This window comes from Typopeltis vanoorti, chromosome 12 (genome assembly GCF_054136105.1).
Source record: "Typopeltis vanoorti isolate ZY-2024b chromosome 12, IOZ_Tvanoo_1.0, whole genome shotgun sequence".
Lineage (NCBI taxonomy): Eukaryota > Metazoa > Arthropoda > Arachnida > Uropygi > Thelyphonidae > Typopeltis > Typopeltis vanoorti.
The window spans coordinates 106694521-106716567 of NC_143560.1; the positions used below are offsets into that span (position 1 = coordinate 106694521).

Sequence of the window (22047 nt, forward strand, 5' to 3'; positions counted from 1 at the left end):
TTCTATGTTGGGGGGGGGGGGGGAATCTTAGAAATATTATTATTATTATTATTATTATTATTATTATTCAGGCCTCCAAGGAGTCAAAAGACTCATCGAGGGAGGTCCTTCCTAAGACATAAAGTCTGTCAAGACTCACTGAGGGGAAGTCCCCCCCCTGAGAAACACAAAGTCTATCATACCACTCTTTAAACTCACTGACCGTTCTCGCTCCCACCACTCCATCAGGCAATGCATTCCACGGCTCGACCACCCTCCACACAAAGAAACCACTCCTTACCCTCTTGCTCACAGTTTCCTTTCGTAACTTCCAGGGATGGCCTCTTGTCATCACTCCTTCCCGCTGATCAACCAAGCGAAAGAACTCCCCAGTGTCAACCCTGTAACCACCTCTCAACAGTTTAAAAGTCTCAATCATATCACCTCTCCTTCTTCTATCCACCACACTCTGCAGTCCACATTCTCTCAGCCGATCCTCATAACTATCCTTGTACAGTCCTGAAACCATCTTTGTCATCCGTCTTTGTATCCTTTCCACAGTTAATTTATCCCCTTCAAATCCTGGGGACCAAATCTGAGAACAATAGTCCAAGTGTGATCTGATCAGAGACTTATACAATGGAATGATAACCCTCTTATCTCTGCAGGTCAGTGTCCTTCTCATAATAGCAGCAATCCTCTGTGTTACATTCACCACCTTTGCAATATGTCCCCTAAACTTCAGGTTTCTATCAATCATCAACCCCAGATCTCTTGTCTCCCCTACTTCCTCCAGTATAACTCCTCCCATAGAGTATGCAGCATCCCATCGATGTTTCCCGAACCTCAAGACCTTACATTTTGCTGCATTAAACTGACACCCCCATTCATTTGCCCATCTATCTAGCTTATTTAAATCCTCTTGCAGGACTACCACATCTGCACTATTACTAATAATCCTTCCCAGCTTCGCATCATCTGCAAACAACTGAATATCCCCCTGCAATCCACTGGCTATGTCATTGATATAAAGGTTAAACAATATAGGTCCTAGTACTGAGCCCTGTGGGACCCCACTTGTAACCCTCTGCCTCCTGGAAACTGCTCCACCATACACAACTCTCTGATACCTATCAGACAGCCAATCCTGAATCCAGTTGACCAATCTGACATCCAGACCCATGTGCTGCAACTTAAATATCAGCTTATCATGTTGCACCCTGTCAAATGCCTTCACCAAGTCTAAGAAAATTGCAGTATATGCCTTTCCCTCATCTAATGTTCTTGTAACTTTATTATAAAAGGCTAGCATATTGCTAAAACAAGAGCGTCCTTTCACAAATTCATGTTGATTCTCACAGATAACATTACCCTCATCTGCCCAATGCTGTACACGGTCCCTCACTACTTTCTCCAAGATCTTAACAACTACTGATGACACACAGACTGGCCTATAATTAGACACTTCCAGTCTGTTACCACCCTTATGCAATGGCACTATCTTACCTTCCTTCCATTCCCTGGGCACCTTTGCCAAAGCCAGACTTTCATTGAAAAGCCACATTAAAGGTACTGTCAATTCCCTAGCACATTCTCTCAAAACTAGTGGCGAAATACCATCCAGTCCCACAGCTTTACTGACATCCAGAGTACTCAGTATCTGAAACACACTCTCCTCCTGTACCTCCAGACCTCGTACCAGTCCTATCCCTCTAGCATTAAAACTGACTCCTCTAGGATGAAATACTCCAATAAAGTGTTCATTGAACAATTCCACTATGTCCTCTGCATCAGTCACTCTATTCCCATTTTTATCCCACAATATCATTCTTCCACAGTCATTTCTCCTCCTACTTGCCACATAGCTAAAAAATTCCCTAGGATTTTCTTTGGATCTTAGGGCCAATCTCCTCTCATATTCCAGTTTCGCTTTCCTTACCACACTAGTCACTCTTCTGGCCTGTGTCTTATATTCCTCATGCATCTCTTCACCTATCTCCTTATATCTCTTCCATAGCCTCTTTTTCGCATGCAATTCCTGTTTAATATTGTTTGTCATCCACTTTACTCCAAATTGCGTCCTCTTCTTCACTTGTGGTATACAACTTACCATTGTTGATAACAAATATTCTTTCACAATTTCCCACGCACTGGTGATATCCCGGCCTTCCAATTCCTCCCTCCATGAAACTTCCCGAAGTTGACGTCTAAGACTATTATAATCACCTGACTTATAATTCCACATAAGTTCCTGTCTCTTTGATACTCCTGCATGTCTATTCATTTTCCAAGTCAACACCATATGGTCACTCTCTCCAACTGGTGGGAGAGACGTCAACTCAGTTATTATCAACTCTTCTGATGCTATAACCAAATCCAAAATTTTTGAACCTCTTGTTCCCTCTGTTACATGTTGCCTAAGACATTTGTCCCTCAAGAATTCTAGAAATTCCATTCCCCTATTGTTACATGCATCTTCCTCTCTCCAATTTATACTACTGAAGTTAAAATCTCCCATAACAATCATTCTTCTTGCACTTGCCAAACTTAGCTGTCTAAACATCTCCTGGTCCCCATCCTCTGTGCTCCTGGGTCTGTAGCAACACCCCACTAAATATCCTGTCTTACATACCTCTACCTCACACCATACGCTCTCAAAATCATTTGTCTCACTTCCTTCCAAATTCTCCACTCTTAGAGGACATAGGTCATCACTTATCATAAGCAGTACCCCATTCATATGCAATGCTTATGAACAGCATGATTATATTATTATTATTATTATATGAACATCTCCAAACATTCAAAGTTTGAGGCCTATGCTAACCATTATTCATGAAGCACATCATATTTCTCCTTAAACTGATTCACTACCAACACTCATGACCACTTCTTACAATCCATTCTACTGATTCATAACTCTAGAAGCAAATAATCTAGCCCATACTTTTGCTATACCACACACTGAGACACTTCCTGAGGTGCACCCCCCCCCCCGGATCTTTCCCTTGTGGTCATATTGCAAAGTTTTCCATGTTCAAGTTTTACAAATCCATGCAGTAGTGTAATTCAAACCATTCACAGATTGTTAGTGAAATGCAAAGGATTTATCCACTTAACAGTCACAATATTACAAAAGTCTTTCAAGTTTTAAAAGCATCCATATGACAAAAATTCAAACTCCAAAGTATGGATTTATGTATTGAGCAGTAACTATTGTAATTAGAAATGTGTACCACAAACTTCAAAACTCAACTTCAACAAATAGTATGAATCATGGCCTTACTTTTGATAACAGCATAATTCGAAGTACTCCGGTCTAAGGAGAAGATTGTGCCAAAAAATTTACTACAAGATTTTCCAAAACAAACCCACGAACTTTGCTACAAGGATTCTGGTGAACAGTCCTATAACAAAGGATGTTTTACTGTTATTTTATTATAAAAGCTAACATTATTATTATATTTCTATTAATTTTATGTATTAGATGGAAAGTTTGAGAACTTCTTTGAAATTAAAGCCTGAAACCAGTCTTAATTTCAAAGTAAAATAAACTATATTGAACCTGGAATAATATTGAATTGCTTGGAAAGTGGCACTAAGCTAATGCACATATAGATGGGGATTTCTTGTTTGTCAGTCATACTAAATTTTGGTATGTTCCAATTATATGATCAATGAAATTTTGCATCCTTTAGTTATGATAGGAAAATGCTGACTATACATGAAATTTAGTAGACACCAATTTAGCTGTTTTAGAGACTTTAGAAGATCTTGATGCAGAGGTACTCTTACCAGAAGCTTTATAAGAATAATACATGTAAGAAATCTAAACAATTTGGTTTCACGTTTTTTTATAATTGTTGATGGCTAGTATATAAATATCATACAGTTAAAAAAAGTTGATAAAACTATTTTTTCGAGTTGTTGCTTTGCATTATGCACTTCAGAAAACATAATTTGCATTTCATATGATTAGTACATAAGATTAAGCATAGTGATGGGTCTCACCTTTCTGGGAACCTTCAGTATACTTAATCTCTAGGATCCCTGATTACCACTAAAATCCCCAAATGACAATATTCTTTTTATTCCCCCACCCCTTGAAATGTTTTGTGGCATAATGCTTATTTCAAACATGGCATTCATAAATAATGAGAATAACAAGTAACTTCTCACCCTTGTATTCCAAGGGTGAGAAGGTTATATAAAGTAGGTGTGAGATGGGTGAATAAAGAGATTAAGCATGCAATACAGAGAAAAAGGGGATTGTGGAGGCAGCATAAGAGAAATGGAAATAACCTATTCCATGAGGTCTACAAAGACCAGGCAAGGAGGGTGACTTGGTTGGTGAGGGTAGCTAAAGAGAGGTATGAACAGCAGTTAGTTAATGAAGCCAAAAAGAATCTTAAGGAGTTCTTTCGATATGTAGACAGCAAAAGAAAGAATGTTATGGAAGGATGACATTGATAGGAGAAAATGGTATAAAGACAGCTGTTGCAGAATGTGTGGTGGAGATACTTAATGAGCAATTCATAAAGTTCTTTCAATCTTGTGAACGTGACTTCATGGAGAGACTGAGACCAATAGATGATGGGAAGGAGAGACTGACTGTAAGTGAGCAAGAGGTGTATGGGGAGTTGAGTAAACTAGATGTTAATAAGACTGTGGACTTGATAATATATCACCACATATTCTGAAGGAATGTGCCAGGGAGTTGACACTTGTCTTGACATATTTTTTTAATATGAGTCTTGCACTCGGTCAAGTCCCTAAGGAGTGGAAGGAGAGTGAGATTGTGCCACTTCATAAAGGAGGTGAGTGAACTCAAGCATCAAACTATAGGCCTATCTGTGTGTCAGGTGTTGTTGGAGAAGCTTGTGAGAACTAGGATTCAGAGTTGGGTTGACAACAATGGTATTATCTTTGATGGACAGCATAGATTGCTAAAGGGAGGTCATGTTTTAGTGATCTACTTACTTATTACAATAAAGTGACTGTTTCCTTGGACAGAGGAGAAGGATACACAGTAATGTACTTGGATTTTGCAAAGGCCTTTAATCTACCATTTGATAGAGTACCTCATGATAAATTGATAGTCAAACTAGAGCAGATGAGGTTGGATATTAGATTAGTGCATTGGATTGGGAACTGGCTATCTGATAGGTATCAATAAGTTGTGTATGGGGGGGGGAGCGATATCCAGGAAAAGAAAAGTCACTAGTGGAGTGCCTCAGGGATCTGTTTTGGGGCCATTACTGTTTAACTTGTATATTAACGATATAGGTGAAGATTTGGATGGAGATATTCAGTTGTTTGCAGATGATGCAAAGTTGGGATGAACCATGAAGAGTAGTGAAGATGTTGTGGCCTTACAAGAAGACTTGAATAAAATGAGTGATTGGGCACGGAAATGGAGATGTGAGTTCAATGTTGCAAAATGTAAGGTTTTAAAATTTGGAAAACAAAGATGGGATGCAGAATTTATGCTTGGTGAGGATATATTGTTGGAGGTGGAAGAAATAAGAGATCAGGGGGTGATAGTGGATAAGGATCTGAAATTTAGGGAACACATAGCCAAAATTGTGAAGACAACACAAAGGCTTCTGGGAATGATGTGCAGGACACTGACGTGTAGAAGTAGGGAGATTCTTGTTCCATTGTATAAGGCTTTGATTAGGCCACACATGGACTATTGTGCTCAGATTTGGTCACCTGGTTTTCAGAAGGATGAAGAGATGTTGGAAAGGGTCCAAGGGCGATTGACTAAGGTAGTTTCTGACCTCTGGAATGTCGAATATGAGGAAAGATTGAGAAGATGCAACTTGCAGAGTCTGGTGGACAGGAGGAAGAGGGGAGATATGATAGAGAGACCTACAAGTTATTAAGGGGTTGTTATAGGATCAATGCTGGAGCAGTTCTACAGAAAATAGTGGGAGATCGGGGGGAGAACCAGAGGTCATCCCTGGAAAATGTATAAAGAGGGTGTGAGTAGGGGAGTGAGAGGCAGGTTTTTTTGTGCAGAGTTGTGAATGATTGGAATGCCTTGCCTGAGAGTGTGGTATCTGCAAGGAGTTTGAATGTGTTCAAGGCACGGTATGATGAGCTGTGTGTGTGATAAAAGGACCTCCCAGATGAGTCTTTGACTCCATGAGGTCTTGGAGTAATAATAATAATAACACATTTCGGGACTTGCTGTTTATGAGTAAGTCCCCAAATATGTAAGACATATTTACTATCACTTGTTAAGTGTCAGTTGCACACATATAATGATGTACTCTATGTATATAAACCTTTTTGACATTGACAATTAACCAGTGTCTACAAAAAATAATATAATCTAAATATAACCCTTTTCCTACCAAAATATAAAGCTGTAGTGTCAGGGAACGCGCACATGATTTTAGAAAAAGAGTAAGATTAAAACTTTGTATTTACTGCAATTTTAAGAATCATATGCATATACGAATATATCATTTCTATTCATTCAGACTTTTTTTACACTAAAAAATGTGAACATATAACAAACTTCAACTGTTTTTAAATTATATGTCAATCATTAGGGCCTCCTTAGTGCAATTTGAAGAACGACAGTATGTTGCATCCATCGATTGGAAAAGGCCAAAGTTCAATGTCATGATGAGAAGAATCTTTATATGGGTTTTTTCAATTGAAAGTGAGTTAGCTGATCTCATATGCAGGCAGCAAGTTTTTTTCCTCCAGGAAACTCGGTTTTTCATTCCACATACAGACCTTGAGTATACACGCAATTTATAGATAAAAAATAGTAGTGGTGGGGGTGTTGGGCAGCAGATGGCATTGATGTAGGAAAAGATGGTAGTGGCAGTTCACTGTAGTTGGTGGAGCGGGTGGTGGAAACGGAGATTTGTAGAGTAGGTGCCCTCCCTCAATGAGTCTTTGGACTCCTCGGAGGCATCACGCAATAATAATAATAATAATAATAATTATTATTATTATTTCTTGTTTCTTTCTTCTGTTTATTATTATTATTTCTTGTTTCATTCTTCTGCTTATTATTATTATTTCTTGTTTCATTCTTCTGCTTATTATTATTATTTCTTGTTTCATTCTTCTGCTTATTATTATTATTTCTTGTTTCATTCTTCTGCTTATTATTATTATCAACACCAGACCTCTATGCAGTCAAAAGATTCATCTTAGGAGGTACGTAATCTCACACACACAAAGTGTATCAACCTCTGCTTTAAACTCATTGCCTCTATTCATCATATTGGCAGGTAATGTGATGAATCCACTCATCAACAACTCTATGCAAAGAATCTGCCCTATATTTCCTTGCTCGTTCCTCCTTATACAGATTCCAGGGATGGTCTTTTTGTTCTGATCCCCCCCCCAAGCTCTAATTCTATGAAAAATTTCTTCCACATTAACCTAGTAATATCTCACTCATATTCCCTCTCTCTTCCTCCTCCTATTTATGAGTCTTTCCAAATTGTATTTGCTCAATCTATCTTCATACCCCCACTTTCCAAAGACCATGTTCCACCTTAGTGTGAATCTTCCCTGGACCCTTTCTAATATATTCTCATCACCATGAAAACCAGATGATCTGTGTATAATAATCCATATGAGGCCTGATCAAGGCCTTATACAATGGAACCATAACATCTTTACTTCTGCACATTTAAAGTCCTCCACATCATTGCCATAATCCGATGTGATAACTTCACAACTTGTGCAACATGACTCCTGAACTTCTGGTCCTTTACTACAACCACTTGCTGATCTTTTGTCTCCTCTACCTCCTTTAAAATTTCACCACCAAGTGTATACTTCATATCCCATTATTCCCTACCAAATTTCAGAAACTATACTTTGCAACATTCAACTGATTTCCACTTACTTGCCCACTCACAATCAATTCAGGTCCTCTGTAAGGCCACAATTATCCAATTTTGTATCATCAGCAAGCAGTTGCACATTTCCAGTTAAACAACCCACTCCAACATCATTAATATAAAAGTTAAACAAAACAGACACCACTAGTGACTTTCCTCCTTCAGGATACCGCAACCCCCCCCCCATAACACAACTTGCCATTACCAGTTTGACAGCCATTCACTTATTGAAATCACTAATCTAGTATCCAATCCTAACTATTCCAGCTCATTTAACCAGCTTTCTATGTGGCAATTGATCAAAAGCCTTTGCAAAATCTATATCCCACTATATACCTATCTCCCTTGCCCAGTGCATTCATCACCTTGTTATAGTACAAGTAAACTGGTAAAACAAGACCTCCCTTTAAAAATCCCTGCTGATAATCACAGAAAATAGTGCTGTTATCAATCCACTTCTATATCTTAACTCTCACTAATCTCTCCAACACCTTAACTGCAACGCCAGATATACAGATTGGCCTATAAGTTGTATTATCACCACCTTTGTGAAATGGAACAATTTTACTTTCCTTCTGCTCCTTCAGGATATTGTGATAAAGTAAGACTCTTGCTAAACAAGATGGATGAAGATCTTATTTAACAAGATCATCATCCAAGCATCAGCCAAGGCTGATGCTAATTCCCTGAAACATTTTTTTATGATATGGGATGATATGTTATCAAGTCCTACTGTCTTATTAATTGACATTAAAAAGCATTATGAAAAACTTTTTTTTTGCACCTCATGTTGACAATCTGTTTCTAGCCAGAATTACATAATTAATGTTAATTTATCTTTTCTTTAAAAAAATGGAGCAGTTGTTATCAATAAGCAGTAGAGCAATTTAAATTCTGTTTAATATGTAATTAACAGGTTACAATCTCATTAAATTGAAATTTATGACATTTTGTTGTAGGGAGATGAAGAGAGAGCTCAGGGAAGAGAACCAATACCAATGATGGACAGAACCAAAAAACACGAGCAACCAGCTTCACAGGTGAGTGCTCATTTGAAATTTATATATTCTTTATGTGATCTGGAATCATCCTCTTTAATCAACATAACATTTAGCTTTAGCTGGTCTGTTATGAATAGTGGGAGTTCATGACCATAGTAAAAGAGGAACCTAGTGTATTAAGATATGATTGCCCACCCAGATGTAAATCTGAAATCAATGCATCTTCCTATTTCATTTACTGTTCAGCCATGAATAGGACTAATAGGAACTTATGCAGCAAAAATTCATACTATATAAGTTAGAAAAGTTTGCAGAAATACTAATATTTAAATATGGTAGGATGTCTACATATTTGACAATCATGAGGCCAAGAAAAAATTCCCATGTAGTTCTTTTGATATGTGGCTATCAGAAGAAAGAATGATTATGGAAGGATGATACTGGACAGAAAATGGTAGAAGGATAACCACTGTATAGTTGAAATATTAAATGAGCAGTTCATAAAAGCATTTCATCCTTGTGAATGTGACATTTTGCAGAGCTTGAGTGCAATGAGAAGGGAGGAGCAGAGACCAACCATAAATGAAGTGTATGGGGGAAATGAGTAAACTTGTTGTCAATAAGGCTGTGGAACTTAATTATATATCACCACGTTTTGAAGGAATGTGCCAGAGAACTCACGTCTGTCTTGATGTTCTTGTTTAATATGAATTTTTCACTAGACCTAGTTCTAGCACAAGCAAACATTTGTGAAATTGTGGTGAAAAATGTTGGAGAGGTTAATGAGGATTAAGATCCAGAATTGAGTTGGCAACAGTCACATGATCTTTAACAGGCAGTGTGGGCAGTGGCACGCCCAGAGGGGGGGCCAAGGCACCCCCCCCCAAAGAAAAGTAAAAAACACTAGAAAATTTTCCAAAATCTTTTCCTAATTAAAATTCATTTTTTTTTATTTATGTTGTGTCTTCTATTTCTATCCTATTTATGAATTAGCGATCACTGCAGATGCTCAGTCATAGGTCGTATGCGATGCGTAATGTGTATTTGCAAATCGTCTACTCAACTCACTCCCCCTCCAAGGTTAAATAATGAGTGCTTGGCACCCTCCAAGATTAAATCCTGAGTGCGCCACTGAGCGTGGGTTTGCTAAAGGAAACGGGAAGGGGAGCGAGGTGCATACATATTGGTATACATGGATTTTGCAAAGGCCTTTGATAGATTGCTACATGACAAGTTGGTAATTAAACTGGAACAAATAGAGTTTGAAAACAGATTTGTGCATTGGATTGAAGATTGGCTATCTGATAAGTATCAGTAAGTTGTATGGGAGAAGCAATATCCCAGAAGAGAAAAGTCACTAGTAGGTTCCCCTGGGATCTGTTTATTGGTCTTTGCTGTTAATATGTTAATTCAAAATTGGGAAAGTTTTGAATGGGGATATGCAATTGGTTGAAGATGATGCAAAGTTGGGAAGAACTATGAGGAGTAGAGCAGATGTGGCTTTAAGAAGTGGACTTGAATAGACTTGAGAGTGAGTGGGGTACTGGACAGTGTAAATGATAGAAGGATAATCACTGTGTTGTTAAATATTAAATGAGCAGTTCATAAAGGCATTTCATTCTTGTGAATGTGACGCTATGCAGAGCTGGAGCTTACCAGTTCAATAAGAGCATACACTGAGGATAGCTGGGGGGGGATAGAGGAAATAAGAGATCTATGGATGATGGTGGACAAGTACCTAACTTTCAGGGGACACACTGCCAAAATTGTGAGGACAGCATCACAGATTCTAGCAATGATGCAAAAGACACTAAATGGAAGTAAGGAGATTACATCATGAAAAAGAAAGGAAGTAAAGAGATTATGTGTCCATTGTATAAGGCCTTCATCAGGCCACATATGGATTATTGTGCACAAATTGGATTATCTAGTTTTCAAAAGGATGAAGAGATATTGGTAAAGGTTTAGAGCAAATTGACTAAGATAGTTTCTAGTCTCTAAAATGTTAAATTTTGAAAGAGGTATACCAGGAGTAGACATATCGATACAAAATTAATAACGGAAAACTTAAAACTTTCTTCGGTTGTTCACCTAGATTGTATGGTCTTCCAAAAGTTCATAAACCAGGCATTCCATTAAGACCAGTCATAGATTGTATAGGTTGCTCCACTTACAAAATCTCAGAATTTTTATCAAATTTACTCTCCTCTTCAACTAGAAGAACTGATACTTATATAAAAAATACTTTGGATGTCAAAAATAAAATTTCAGATCTTCATTTGGACATTTCTGATATCATGATCAGTTTACATGTTGTTTCTTTATTTACAAATGTGCCTCTTTTGGAAAGCATTGAATTACTACAATAGGAATTTCCTTCCGACATTGTAAACATATTTGATTTTGTAATAAATTCTGGTTATTTTTCCTTTAAAAATAAGTTGTATCAACAAATTGAAGGAACAGCAATAGGCAATCCTCTTTCTCCTGCTATCTCTAATTTCTTTATGGAAGATTTTGAACAACGTATCTTTGACAACATTTCTCCCAGACCTACTCATTGGTTCAGATATGTTGATGACATTTTTGCTGTATGGAATGGCTCTTCGGATGAACTTCAACAATTTCTCACTAAGTTAAACACCATCCTAGGATCAAGTTTACCCTAGAAGTAGAATCAAATAAGCAGTTAGCCTTTTTAAATCTTCTAATTCTTCGCCAACCAGATGGTACATTTGAGAGAGGACTTGACAGTATTGTTAAAGGTAGCGAAAGAAAAGAGTGACAGAGTTAGAATGGTGAGTCTGTTGCCGCGGTATGACAGAGAGGAGTTTAGAAGGAGAGCCATAATCGCAAATGACATTATGCGCAGGTTATGCAAATGGTGTGGTGTGGAATTCGTGGACGTGTGGAATGAGTTTGATGGGCGAAAGGACTTATACAAGATGGATGGCCTGCATTTGAATGGACTTGGTGTGCGAAGACTGGAAAAAGTGTTGCTGAATGAAGTGAAAATGGATGTGCAGAACCAGGGAAACTAGAACTACCGAGGATGGGGGGGGGAGTGGATATGCAGACATCAGTGAGACAGTTGAGTGTAAAAATGTATATAATGTACCTGAGCCAGCACTAAGGACAAAAAATGGGAATGGGACATTTAGAATAACACATCAAGATAGGTGTGGTGTGGAATTCGTGGACGTGTGGAATGAGTTTGATGGGCGAAAGGACTTATATAAGATGGATGGCCTGCATTTGAATGGACTTGGTGTGCGAAGACTGGAAAAAGTGTTGCTGAATGAAGTGAAAATGGATGTGCAGAACCAGGGAAACTCGAACTACCAAGGATGGGGGGGGGTGGCCTTGATTGGCTCTTCCTGGCCACAGGTTAATGGCATTAGTGAAACATGGCTGACGAAAGATGATATAGTTAGTGGGATAGAATGTGTAGGTTATAGTGTGTTTAGGAGGGAAAGAGAGAATAAAATGGAGGGAGGGGTGTTATTGATGATAGCTGATGAACTGCAACCAAGGAGAATTGAAGTTGTATTGCAGGATAGTGAAAGGAGCTGAATAAAATATACAGTTGGGTGCTGCTATAGACCAAGTGATGGAATAGATGGTGGAGATAGTATGCATAAACAAATTGATGAAATGAGTGGAAGGAGGGTAATTACTATGGGGGATTTTAATTATGGTAACATTGATTGGAAGGAGGAGAGGACACACGTGAGGAAGGAAATGGATTTTATTCAATTATTAAGGGATAACTATCTGAGATAGCATGTAATTGAAAATACTAGGGGTGTGAGAGTGCTTGACCTGGTAATAGCATCTCACAATTTGACTGTAATGAATATGACCATGTTGCCATCTATTGGTGAGAGTGATCATAAGGTCTTGACCTGGGAGATGGCTAAAGGTGTGGAATTTTTGATTACGACAGGGTATATATGGAATTACCGTGCTGGCAAGTATGACAAGCTTTGGAGATTGCTTGGATCAGTGCCATGGCATGTATAACTGCAAGGGCTGGATGTCGATAGAGAATGGGAAGTGGTCAAGGAGCATTTACAGGAGGTTATGGCTGATTGTATACCTAGGGTCCAAAATAGTAAAACAAGTAGGGGTTAAATAGATGAATAACACCATTAAGCTTGAGCTGCAAAAAAAGAAACAACTGTGGAGGGAATTTAAAGAAAGGGGTGACCTGCAGGCACATGAACGGTATAAAGTGCAGGCCAGAAGGGTAACCAGTGTGGTAAAAACAGCAAAAGCCGATTATGAAAGGAAACTAGCTATGCAAGCAAAAGAGAATCCCAAACAGTTCTTTCAATATGCTGCAAGCAAGAAAAAAACTGTACATGGCAAAATGATTTTAAGGAATGACGATGGTAAGGAGGTCACTGAACCAGTCGATATAGTGGAGTTACTGAGCGCGCACTTTGCAAAAGTATATCATCCAGGTGGAGACATTGAAAAAATGAAGGAGCCATTAGTTTATATGGGAATTGTGATGAATGAAGTGGAGGTGAATAGTCTATTACAGAACCTTAATGTGAATACATCTGTGGGATTGGATGGTATACCAGCACGGGTCTTGCGTGAAGCGGCTAAGGAATTATCAGTGCCCTTGACCATGTTGTTTAATCTGAGTCTCAGGTCTGGTTTAGTCCCGAAGGCATGGAAAGGGGGGAAAATAGTTTCACTGCATAAAGGAGGATCCAAGACTATGGTTGCAAATTACCGACCGATCAGTATATCGGGAGTTGTTGTCAAGGTCTTGGAGAAAGTAGTCAAGAAAAAAATACAGGAATGGATTGATGAAAATGAGATACTGTACAGGGGACAGCATGGCTTTGTAAAGGGTAGATCATGCCTGAGTAACTTGCTCAAGTTTTATAACAAGGTGACGGCTGAACTGGATAAGGGAAATGGGTTTACAGTGATACTGCTGGACCTGGCAAAGGCGTTTGACAGGATACTGCATGGAATTCTAATCCGTAAACTACAACACATGGGAATCAATACAGGGTTGGTGAGATGGATAGGTGGGTGGTTGATGGAGAGATATCAAAGAGTGGTTTATTCAGGAGTGGTGTCCAAAAGACGGCCTGTGACTAGTGGGGTGCCGCAGGGTTCTGTTCTTGGACCACTGCTGTTTAATCTGTTCATTAATGATATAGGGAAGGATCTAAGTGGAACAGTTCATTTGTTTGCTGATGATGCAAAGGTGGGGAGGGCGATAGTGAATGCAGAAGATGTCAAAGTCTTGCAGGATGACTTAGATAGATTGGAGTTCTGGGCTAAGGAGAATGGATGTCAATTTAATGTGACAAAATGTAAGGTTATGCATTTTGGGGTGAAAAGATTAGCAGCAGTATACCACATGGGTGGAACTGTACTCCAAGAGATTGATGAGGCCAGGGACTTGGGAGTGTTGGTGGATAGGGAGATGAAGTTTAGGGGACACATTGCGAAAGTAGCTAAATCAGCTCATCAACTCACTTGGTTGTTGAAAAATACCTTAACGAGCAGAGACAAGCAAGTTATTGTACCTCTGTGCCGAGCCTTGATAAGACCTCATCTTGACTACTGTGCCCAGATTTGGTCACCTCGGTTCCTTCTTGATGGGGTGGAGGTGGAGAGGATCCAGAGGCGAGTGACTAAGATGATAGCAGGTCTATGGAATGAACCATATGAGAACAGGTTGAATATTTGTGGGTTGCAGAAACTGGTTGACAGGCGGAAAAGGGGAGATATGATTGAGACATTCAAATTGCTAAAAGGATTCTATAAGATTAATTCAGAGGATATTTTTGAGATCAGGATTGGTGGCGGGAGAACTAGGGGACACCTATGGAAGCTGGGCAAGAGTGTGGTTAGCAGTGGTGTTAGAGCTGGGTTCTTTACTTTTAGAGTGGTAAATGAGTGGAATAAGCTGCCGGAGTCTGCTGTGGGTGCTATGACAGTGAGCGAGTTCAAGGCAAGGTATGATAGATACTGTGAGAATGTCGTATAGTTGTGTGGACATGATGTTTAGGGCCTCCCTCGATGAGTCTAAGGACTCCCTGGAGTAGCCCGAAAATAATAATAATAATAATTTCTCAGTTTATAGAAAGAAGACTCATACAGGCCATTATATTCATGCGGAATCTCATCACCATCCCAGTCAAAAGGCAGGAACTATTAAAACACTGGTTCATCGGGCCCACTCCTTTTGTTCTTCAGACGATCTTTTACAGAAAGAACTACAATATATAACTTCTTCCTTTCTATCTAATGGTTATAAGATTTGCTTCATTAAAAGAACTTTGAGTAGTTTTAATATGTCTTCCTCTTCAAACACAGAAGACGTATAGCAAAAGTTTTAAAACCACTGAATATTTTTGCTGCCTTTCGACCGTTTAGAAAAATCTCCACCTTTCTTACTTCTCATAAGGACAAGCTTCTGCATCTTAATCATCCAGGTGTCTACCAGATTCCGTGATCTTGTGGATTACCTTATTTCGGACAAACGGGAAGATCTGCCTCTATTCGGCTAGAAGAACACCAATCTTATATTGAATACTTTAAACCTGAGAAGTCTGGACTTGCAGAACATGCCATCTTCACTAGATACAGAGTTCATTGGAGAAAGACAAGAGTTCTTCACAAAAGTCAGTTTCTCGTGGAATGCCTTTATAAAGAAACATGTGAAACTCTACTTCATTCTCCTAACTTAAACAGATCCAACGGCTTATGTCTATCCCCTTTATGGGAGATAGTACTTTACAAATCAGCTAATCTTTCCTAACTTTTTATTGTATTGATTTTTTTAAATTTATTTATTTATTTTATTATTATTATTATTATTTTATTTATTTTATTTTTAGGAAAGTTATTGACCTTTTTAGTTATCTTACACCAGCTACTTAGGTGGTGCTTTTTGGAATTGTCAGTTATTTTTTAATTTGAGCTTAATATACTGAAGATGCCTGTGATACACAGGCGAAAATTATACTATTAAATTATACTATTAAATCTTTGTACGTGCGTTTTTTCCGTTATTAATTTTGTATCTAAAATGTTGAGTATGAAGAAAGGTTGAGAAAAATGCAATTCATAGTCAAGTAGATAGGAGCATGAGGGGTGATATGATAGAGACCTATAAGGTCACTAGTGAATGTGGCGGTTGAGTTGAGTTGTGCTAGAAAACGTGTTTTTAAATTAAAGTATAGTATGGCTTTTTGTCTCAAATTGTGCTGCAGTTGTGCTTCGGTTGATACAAGTGTCCTTCAGTGGTATTATTGTTTGAAACTCTGTTGTATATATTGTGTTTTCGCTGCTGTTTGTTACACTACTTCAGCGTCTAAAGATCGCGTCCAACAAGAGATGTACGTCAGTGGCTCAGAGGACTTCTATACAAAAGTCTGGCTCTGCACTGGATTTTTCTCAATGGATGTGTTGCGAAAACTGCTATATGTATGTGCCAAAGAATGCGAAGGATCTGTGGACTGTTTGGCTAAATGAGAGGAATGAAAATGTCAACGTATGTGAGAAGTGTCGGGATAGGCTGGAGCAATTAAGAATGGAAGCAGACGTCAGGACCATAGCGGAAGAACTTCGGCAGGAGTTCATGAAAATGAAAAGTGACCTTCATCTGCAAGAGGAATTGGAAGTGCTCAGTAAGGAGATTCTGGAAATTAAAACTGAGTTAAATGTGTTGAATAGAGAAATTAGAACTATGGAGATTACTTTAGCTGAAGTAACTAGAATAGGATTAAGTATGGGAGAGTCTTTGTGATTGATGAAGTAATAAATAGTATGGGAGTGATTGGGAGTCAACAGAATGAAAGCATAAGAGGTCTAGAAGAAACGAGATATCGTGAGAGTGAGGGAGTAAGTAAAAGAGTGAGTAATGAAACTGGGAGAGTCATGCTGAATAGCATAGAAAATGACACCATGAGTGATGCTTGTTTGGACTTGAATGAAGTTATAGGTGGTAAAATATATGGTGATTCTATGATTAAGGGTATGGAGAGCGGTATGCCTGGGGAGTGCTGCTTGGCGCTGGTGGAACAATAGAGAGAGTGGCTTTAGCAATAAAGAGAGGGCATGATGCAGAAAAGATGATAGTTATGGTGGGTACAAATGACCTGTGTGGTAGTATAAATCGGGTAGCAAAAGATTTAAGAACATTGTTAGATATCGGGAAGAAGAAAAGTGTCAATGGGAGGATAGTGTGTGCTGCCTCGTTTTGACAATTATGAGTTAAGCAGATGAGCAATTATAATGAATGATATGACTGCAAGGATATGCAAAAAAAGAGGTCTGGAATTTGTTGAATTTCTGGAGTGTGTTTGAAGGCAAAAGACAGCTGTATGCAAGAGATGGGTTGCATCTGAACATGGAAGGTCATAAGTGATTTGAAGAAGTTACTGTTTTCTGAATAAGTTGAAGTAATTGGGCAGGGAAACTAAAATTGAAAAGGTTGAGTGTAAGAGGGAGAAACTTAAGCAGGGATGTTGATCCTTATTCGGGGAATAAATTGCAGAATAGAGTGAATAAAAATCGGCATGGGACTATCGAAATTAGTGACATGTATATTAGTTCTAAAGCTGGCACAAGAACTAAAGGGAATCTGCAATTTTGTATACTAATGCAAGAAGCATTCGAAATAAGAGGGAAGAATTTTTGGCATTAGTCAGTGCAATCTCACCAAAAGTTGTAGGCATTAGTGAAACTTGGCTGTCAGCAGAAGATGTGGTCACTGGAATTGAATGTGATGGGTACAATATTTTCAGGGAGGATAGAGAAGATAGAACAGGGGGAGAAGTACTGCTAATGATAGCTGATGAGTTGCAGCCAAAGAAAGTAGTATATCAAGATGATAGACATGTGAATGATAGGTTGGTTGATTGGTCTGCTATTAATGGCTCGCAAAAAGGTAAGCAAGTTTGAGCGTGGTTAGTAGTTGGAAGGAGATCAATCATTCGATGCTGTTGGCACACTCTCCCTCAATGAATCTTTGGACTCCCTGGAGGTGTCACATAATAATAATAATATATTATTATTATTAATAATAATAATAATAATATAATAGAGGTATCGGTATACTAAATTCCTGTTACAAAATATACAGCATAATCTTAAATAGCAAACTAATGAAATATATACCGAAAACTTTATTTTAGAAGTACAGAATGGATTTAGAAAAGGACGATCATGTATAGACCCGGCCTTTTGCCTAAAATTAATAATAGAGAAAAGAAGAGAATACAATTTAGAAACACATATTGCATTTATTGACTTTCAAAAAGCATTTGACAAAGTTAAAAGAAACATATTATTTAACATATTAAAAGAAAGACAAATACCAAATAATATCCTAAAAGCTATCACAAGTATATATGAAAATAATCAAATAAAAATAAGATTAAATCATGAGCTATCATATACGAGAGAGATAAACCAAGGGGTCCGACAGGGATGTCCCCTCTCAGCAACTCTTTTTAATATCTATTTAAATGGAATAAAAATTTACATCAAGGAATTAAACTTTCTCCTACAGTAAACTTAAACACTCTCCTCTTTGCTGACGACCAAATAATAATTACAAATTCTGAGGAAAGCTATTTTAGATCTAAATGAGATATCCAAAGATTATGGTATGATAATATCCACAGAAAAATCAAAAACTATGGCCTTTAAAGGACAGGATCCAGCAAGAACTAAAATAGTAATAGATAACGAGATCTTAGAACAGGTGAATTCATTTAACTACCTAGAATTTATGATCACATATGAAAATGAAAAAGATATAAATGTAAAAAGTGCAAAATATTTAAAAATAACAGCTGTAATTAACTCTATATTTAAATCAAACCTAGTTCAAAAACAAACCAGACTAAAAGTATACAATACATTAGCCCTACCAGTCTTAATGTATGGAAGCGAAATCTGGACAATAAAACAAAAAGACAAACAAAGATTAACAACAGCAGAAATGAAGTTTATGAGAAAAACTGCAAAGTATACCCTATTTGATCACAAGAGAAATGAAGTAATTATGAAAGAATTAAATCAAGAACCAGTAATAGAAAAAATTAAAAAATATAAACATAAATAGATGGAACACATTCAAAGAATGAAAACAGAAAGATTACCAAAACAACCCTTAAAGTACAAGCCATTAGGAAAAAGAAAACCAGAACGTCCTCTTAAACGATGAGTTCTAAGGCCGGAAAAGGCCATGCTAAGTCTAAATCCTTGATACGCATGATGATGGTGATGATGATAATAGTTCATTTGAGGCAGTCTGGTGTGAAATAGTGACCAATGCAACCAAATATACAGTTGGTTGCTGCTATAGGCCAGGAGGTACAGAGGATGATATTGAATTCATGCATCAGCAAATTAGTGCAATGAGTGCAGGATTAGTGATTATTATGGGGGATTTTAATTATGGTGATATCAATTGGAAGGAGGAAATATCAAGTGGCAAAAAGGAAATGGAATTCATACATCTTCTACGAGATAATTACTTGAAACAGCACATAACTGAAGGGACACGTGGTGTGAGAGTGTTGGACCTGGTCATTGGTTCAGAAGATATATGCATAAGTAAGGTGTCCTCGTTACCTCCAATTGGTGAGAGTGATCATGTGGTATTGACTTAGGAGGTTGCAAAATTTGTGGATTTCTCTCTTAAGAAGGGGGTATATACAGAACTACAGGTTAGGCAATTATAACAAGCTTCAGAGTGAGCTTGCAGCCATCCCATGGCGGAACATATTGCAGGAGAAAGATGTTAGCAGTGCATGGGATAAAATCAGAGAGTATCTGAGGAAGGCAATATCAGATTGTGTTCCCATGGTCAGGAAGACAAACAAGGTAGGCATTAAATAGATGAGTAGTAGTATCAAGCTTGATCTGCAAAAAAAGAAAATGTTATGGAGAATTTACAAGGAGAAAGGTGATCAGTACATCCATGAGCAGCGCAAGGCTCAAGGTTACCAGCATAGTAAGGAAAGCTAAATCTGATTATGAGAAGACCTTAGCCAAGGAGATCAACAGTAACCCCAAAGAAGTCTTCCACTATGTGGCAAGTAAAAGGAAGAATGACTTCGGAGGGATAACTTTAGTGGGTGCTGATGGTATTGAGGTGACAAATTCAGATGTAATAGTAGAGTTGCTGAGTGATCACTTTTCAAAGGTCTATCACCCAAGTGAGGATATCTCTGTACCTGTAGCAATAACTATTGTGAGAACTGAAGTTAAGAAATCAGAGGTACTTAGTATATTGCAAAATTTAAATGCAAACACTGCTGTAGATTTAGATGGAATATCAGCTCGGGTGTTGCGTGAATGTGCAAAGCAATCGTCAACGCCTCTTACTTGGTTATTTAACTTAAGTTTGATCTCTGGCATGGTTCCTAGGGAGTGGAAGGAAGGCAAAGTAATTCCTTTGCATAAAGGTGGCTGTAAAACTGCGGTAGTAAATTACAGACCAATAGCCATCTTGGGAGAGTGGTGATAAAAGTATTGGAAAAGTTAGTTAAAGACAACATTCAAGAATGGGTGGATCAGGATTTAACACTCTATAGGAGCCAACATGGTTTTGTTAAAGGTCGATCCTGCCTTAGCAATTTATTAACTTTTTATAATAGAATGACATCTGAATTGGACAAAGGAAAGGAAATGGCTACACAGTGGTACTTCTGGATTTTGCTAAGGCTTTTGACAGGATACCCCATGGAATACTGTTGCGCAAATTGGAGCGGATGGGGATGGATACTAAACTGGTGATATGGATAAGAGAATGGCTCAGGGAGAGATACCAGAAAGTAGTGTATGGAGGGAACAGAGTCTAGGATGAAGCAGGTGACCAGTGGTGTGCCTCAAGGCTCTGTGCTTGGGCCGTTATTGTTTAATTTGTACATAAATGATATAGGAAATGACTTCAAGGGAGATGTTCAGTTGTTTGCTGACAATGCAAAGTTGGGAAGCACAATAAGAAATCAAGCTGATGTTGAGAGTTTGCAGGATGATTTAAATAAGCTGACAAAATGGGCAAAAGGCAATGGATGCCAGTTCAATGTGGAAAAGTGTAAAGTTATGCATTTTGGAATTAAAAGATTACCAGCTGTGTACTACATTGATGGAACGGAACTCCAAGAGATTGATGAGGCTAGGGACTTAGGGATGTTGGTGGATAGGGAGATGAAGTTCAGGGGACACATTGCTAAGGTGTCCCATATTGCACACAGGATTACTTGGTTATTGAGGAACACACTAACATCCAGAGATAAAGAGGTTATTATTCCCCTTTATAAAGCGTTGATACTTCCACATTTGGATTACTGTGCTGGTCACTTGGATTCCTTCGAGATGAGGAGGTTGTGGAGAGGGTTCAGAGGAGAGTGACTAAGTTGGTGAGTGATGTAAAAAATGCTCCCTACATTGATAGATTGAGAGCTTGTGGATTGCAGAGGTTGGTTGATAGGTGGAGAAGAGGGGATATGATAGAAACATTTAAATTACTAAAAGGGTTTTATAAGATTGATACAGGGGAAATGTTTCAGCTGTGTGATAATGATGGAAGAACAAGAGGTCATCCCTGGAAATTAAGGAAAAGTGTGGTTAACAACGGTGTGAGAACGAGATTTTTCACCTGGAGGGTGGTGAATGAGTGGAATGCATTGCCTGACTCAGTTGTGAGTTCTTCTTCTGTAAATGAATTCAAGAAGAGATATGATAGATATTGTTTTGATAGCTTGGGTCGCCCGCAATGAGTCTACTGACTCCATGAAGATACCCGCAATAATAATAATAATAATAATGAGGGGGTAATATGATAGAGACCTATAAGTTGGTAAGCGGTTATTACCAGTTGAACATAGAAGAGGTTTTTATAAAATGGGGGTGATGGAGGAGAACAAGAGGCCATCCCTGGGAGATGTATAAGCAGAGTGGTGAGCAGGGGAAGGCAAGGAGTAGGGTTTTTTTGTATAGCGTACTGAGTAATTGGTATGCACTGCCTGAGAGTGTGATGAGTGCATAGATGATGCATTTAAGGCATGCTTTGATGAGCTGTGTGTGTGTGTGTGTGTGCGTGCATGCGTGTGTGTGTGTTTTGACTCCATGAAGGTCTGGTGATAATAAATTAGAACAACAGCGACATTCACTTAAAATGTTTTTATGCA

General features: G+C 38.3%; 1 protein-coding gene across 1 annotated transcript in view; it reads left to right on the forward strand.

Annotated features, from left to right (window-relative positions):
* The window catches only part of LOC150101111 (putative 3',5'-cyclic phosphodiesterase pde-5), a 250271-nt gene that overhangs the window by 214810 nt on the left and 13414 nt on the right, over positions 1-22047 (forward strand). Inside the window, exon 27 of the mRNA XM_090401842.1 lies at positions 8819-8899. Within this exon, the coding sequence (XP_090257968.1) occupies positions 8819-8899 (81 nt within the window). The remainder of the gene's footprint in view (positions 1-8818; positions 8900-22047) is intronic.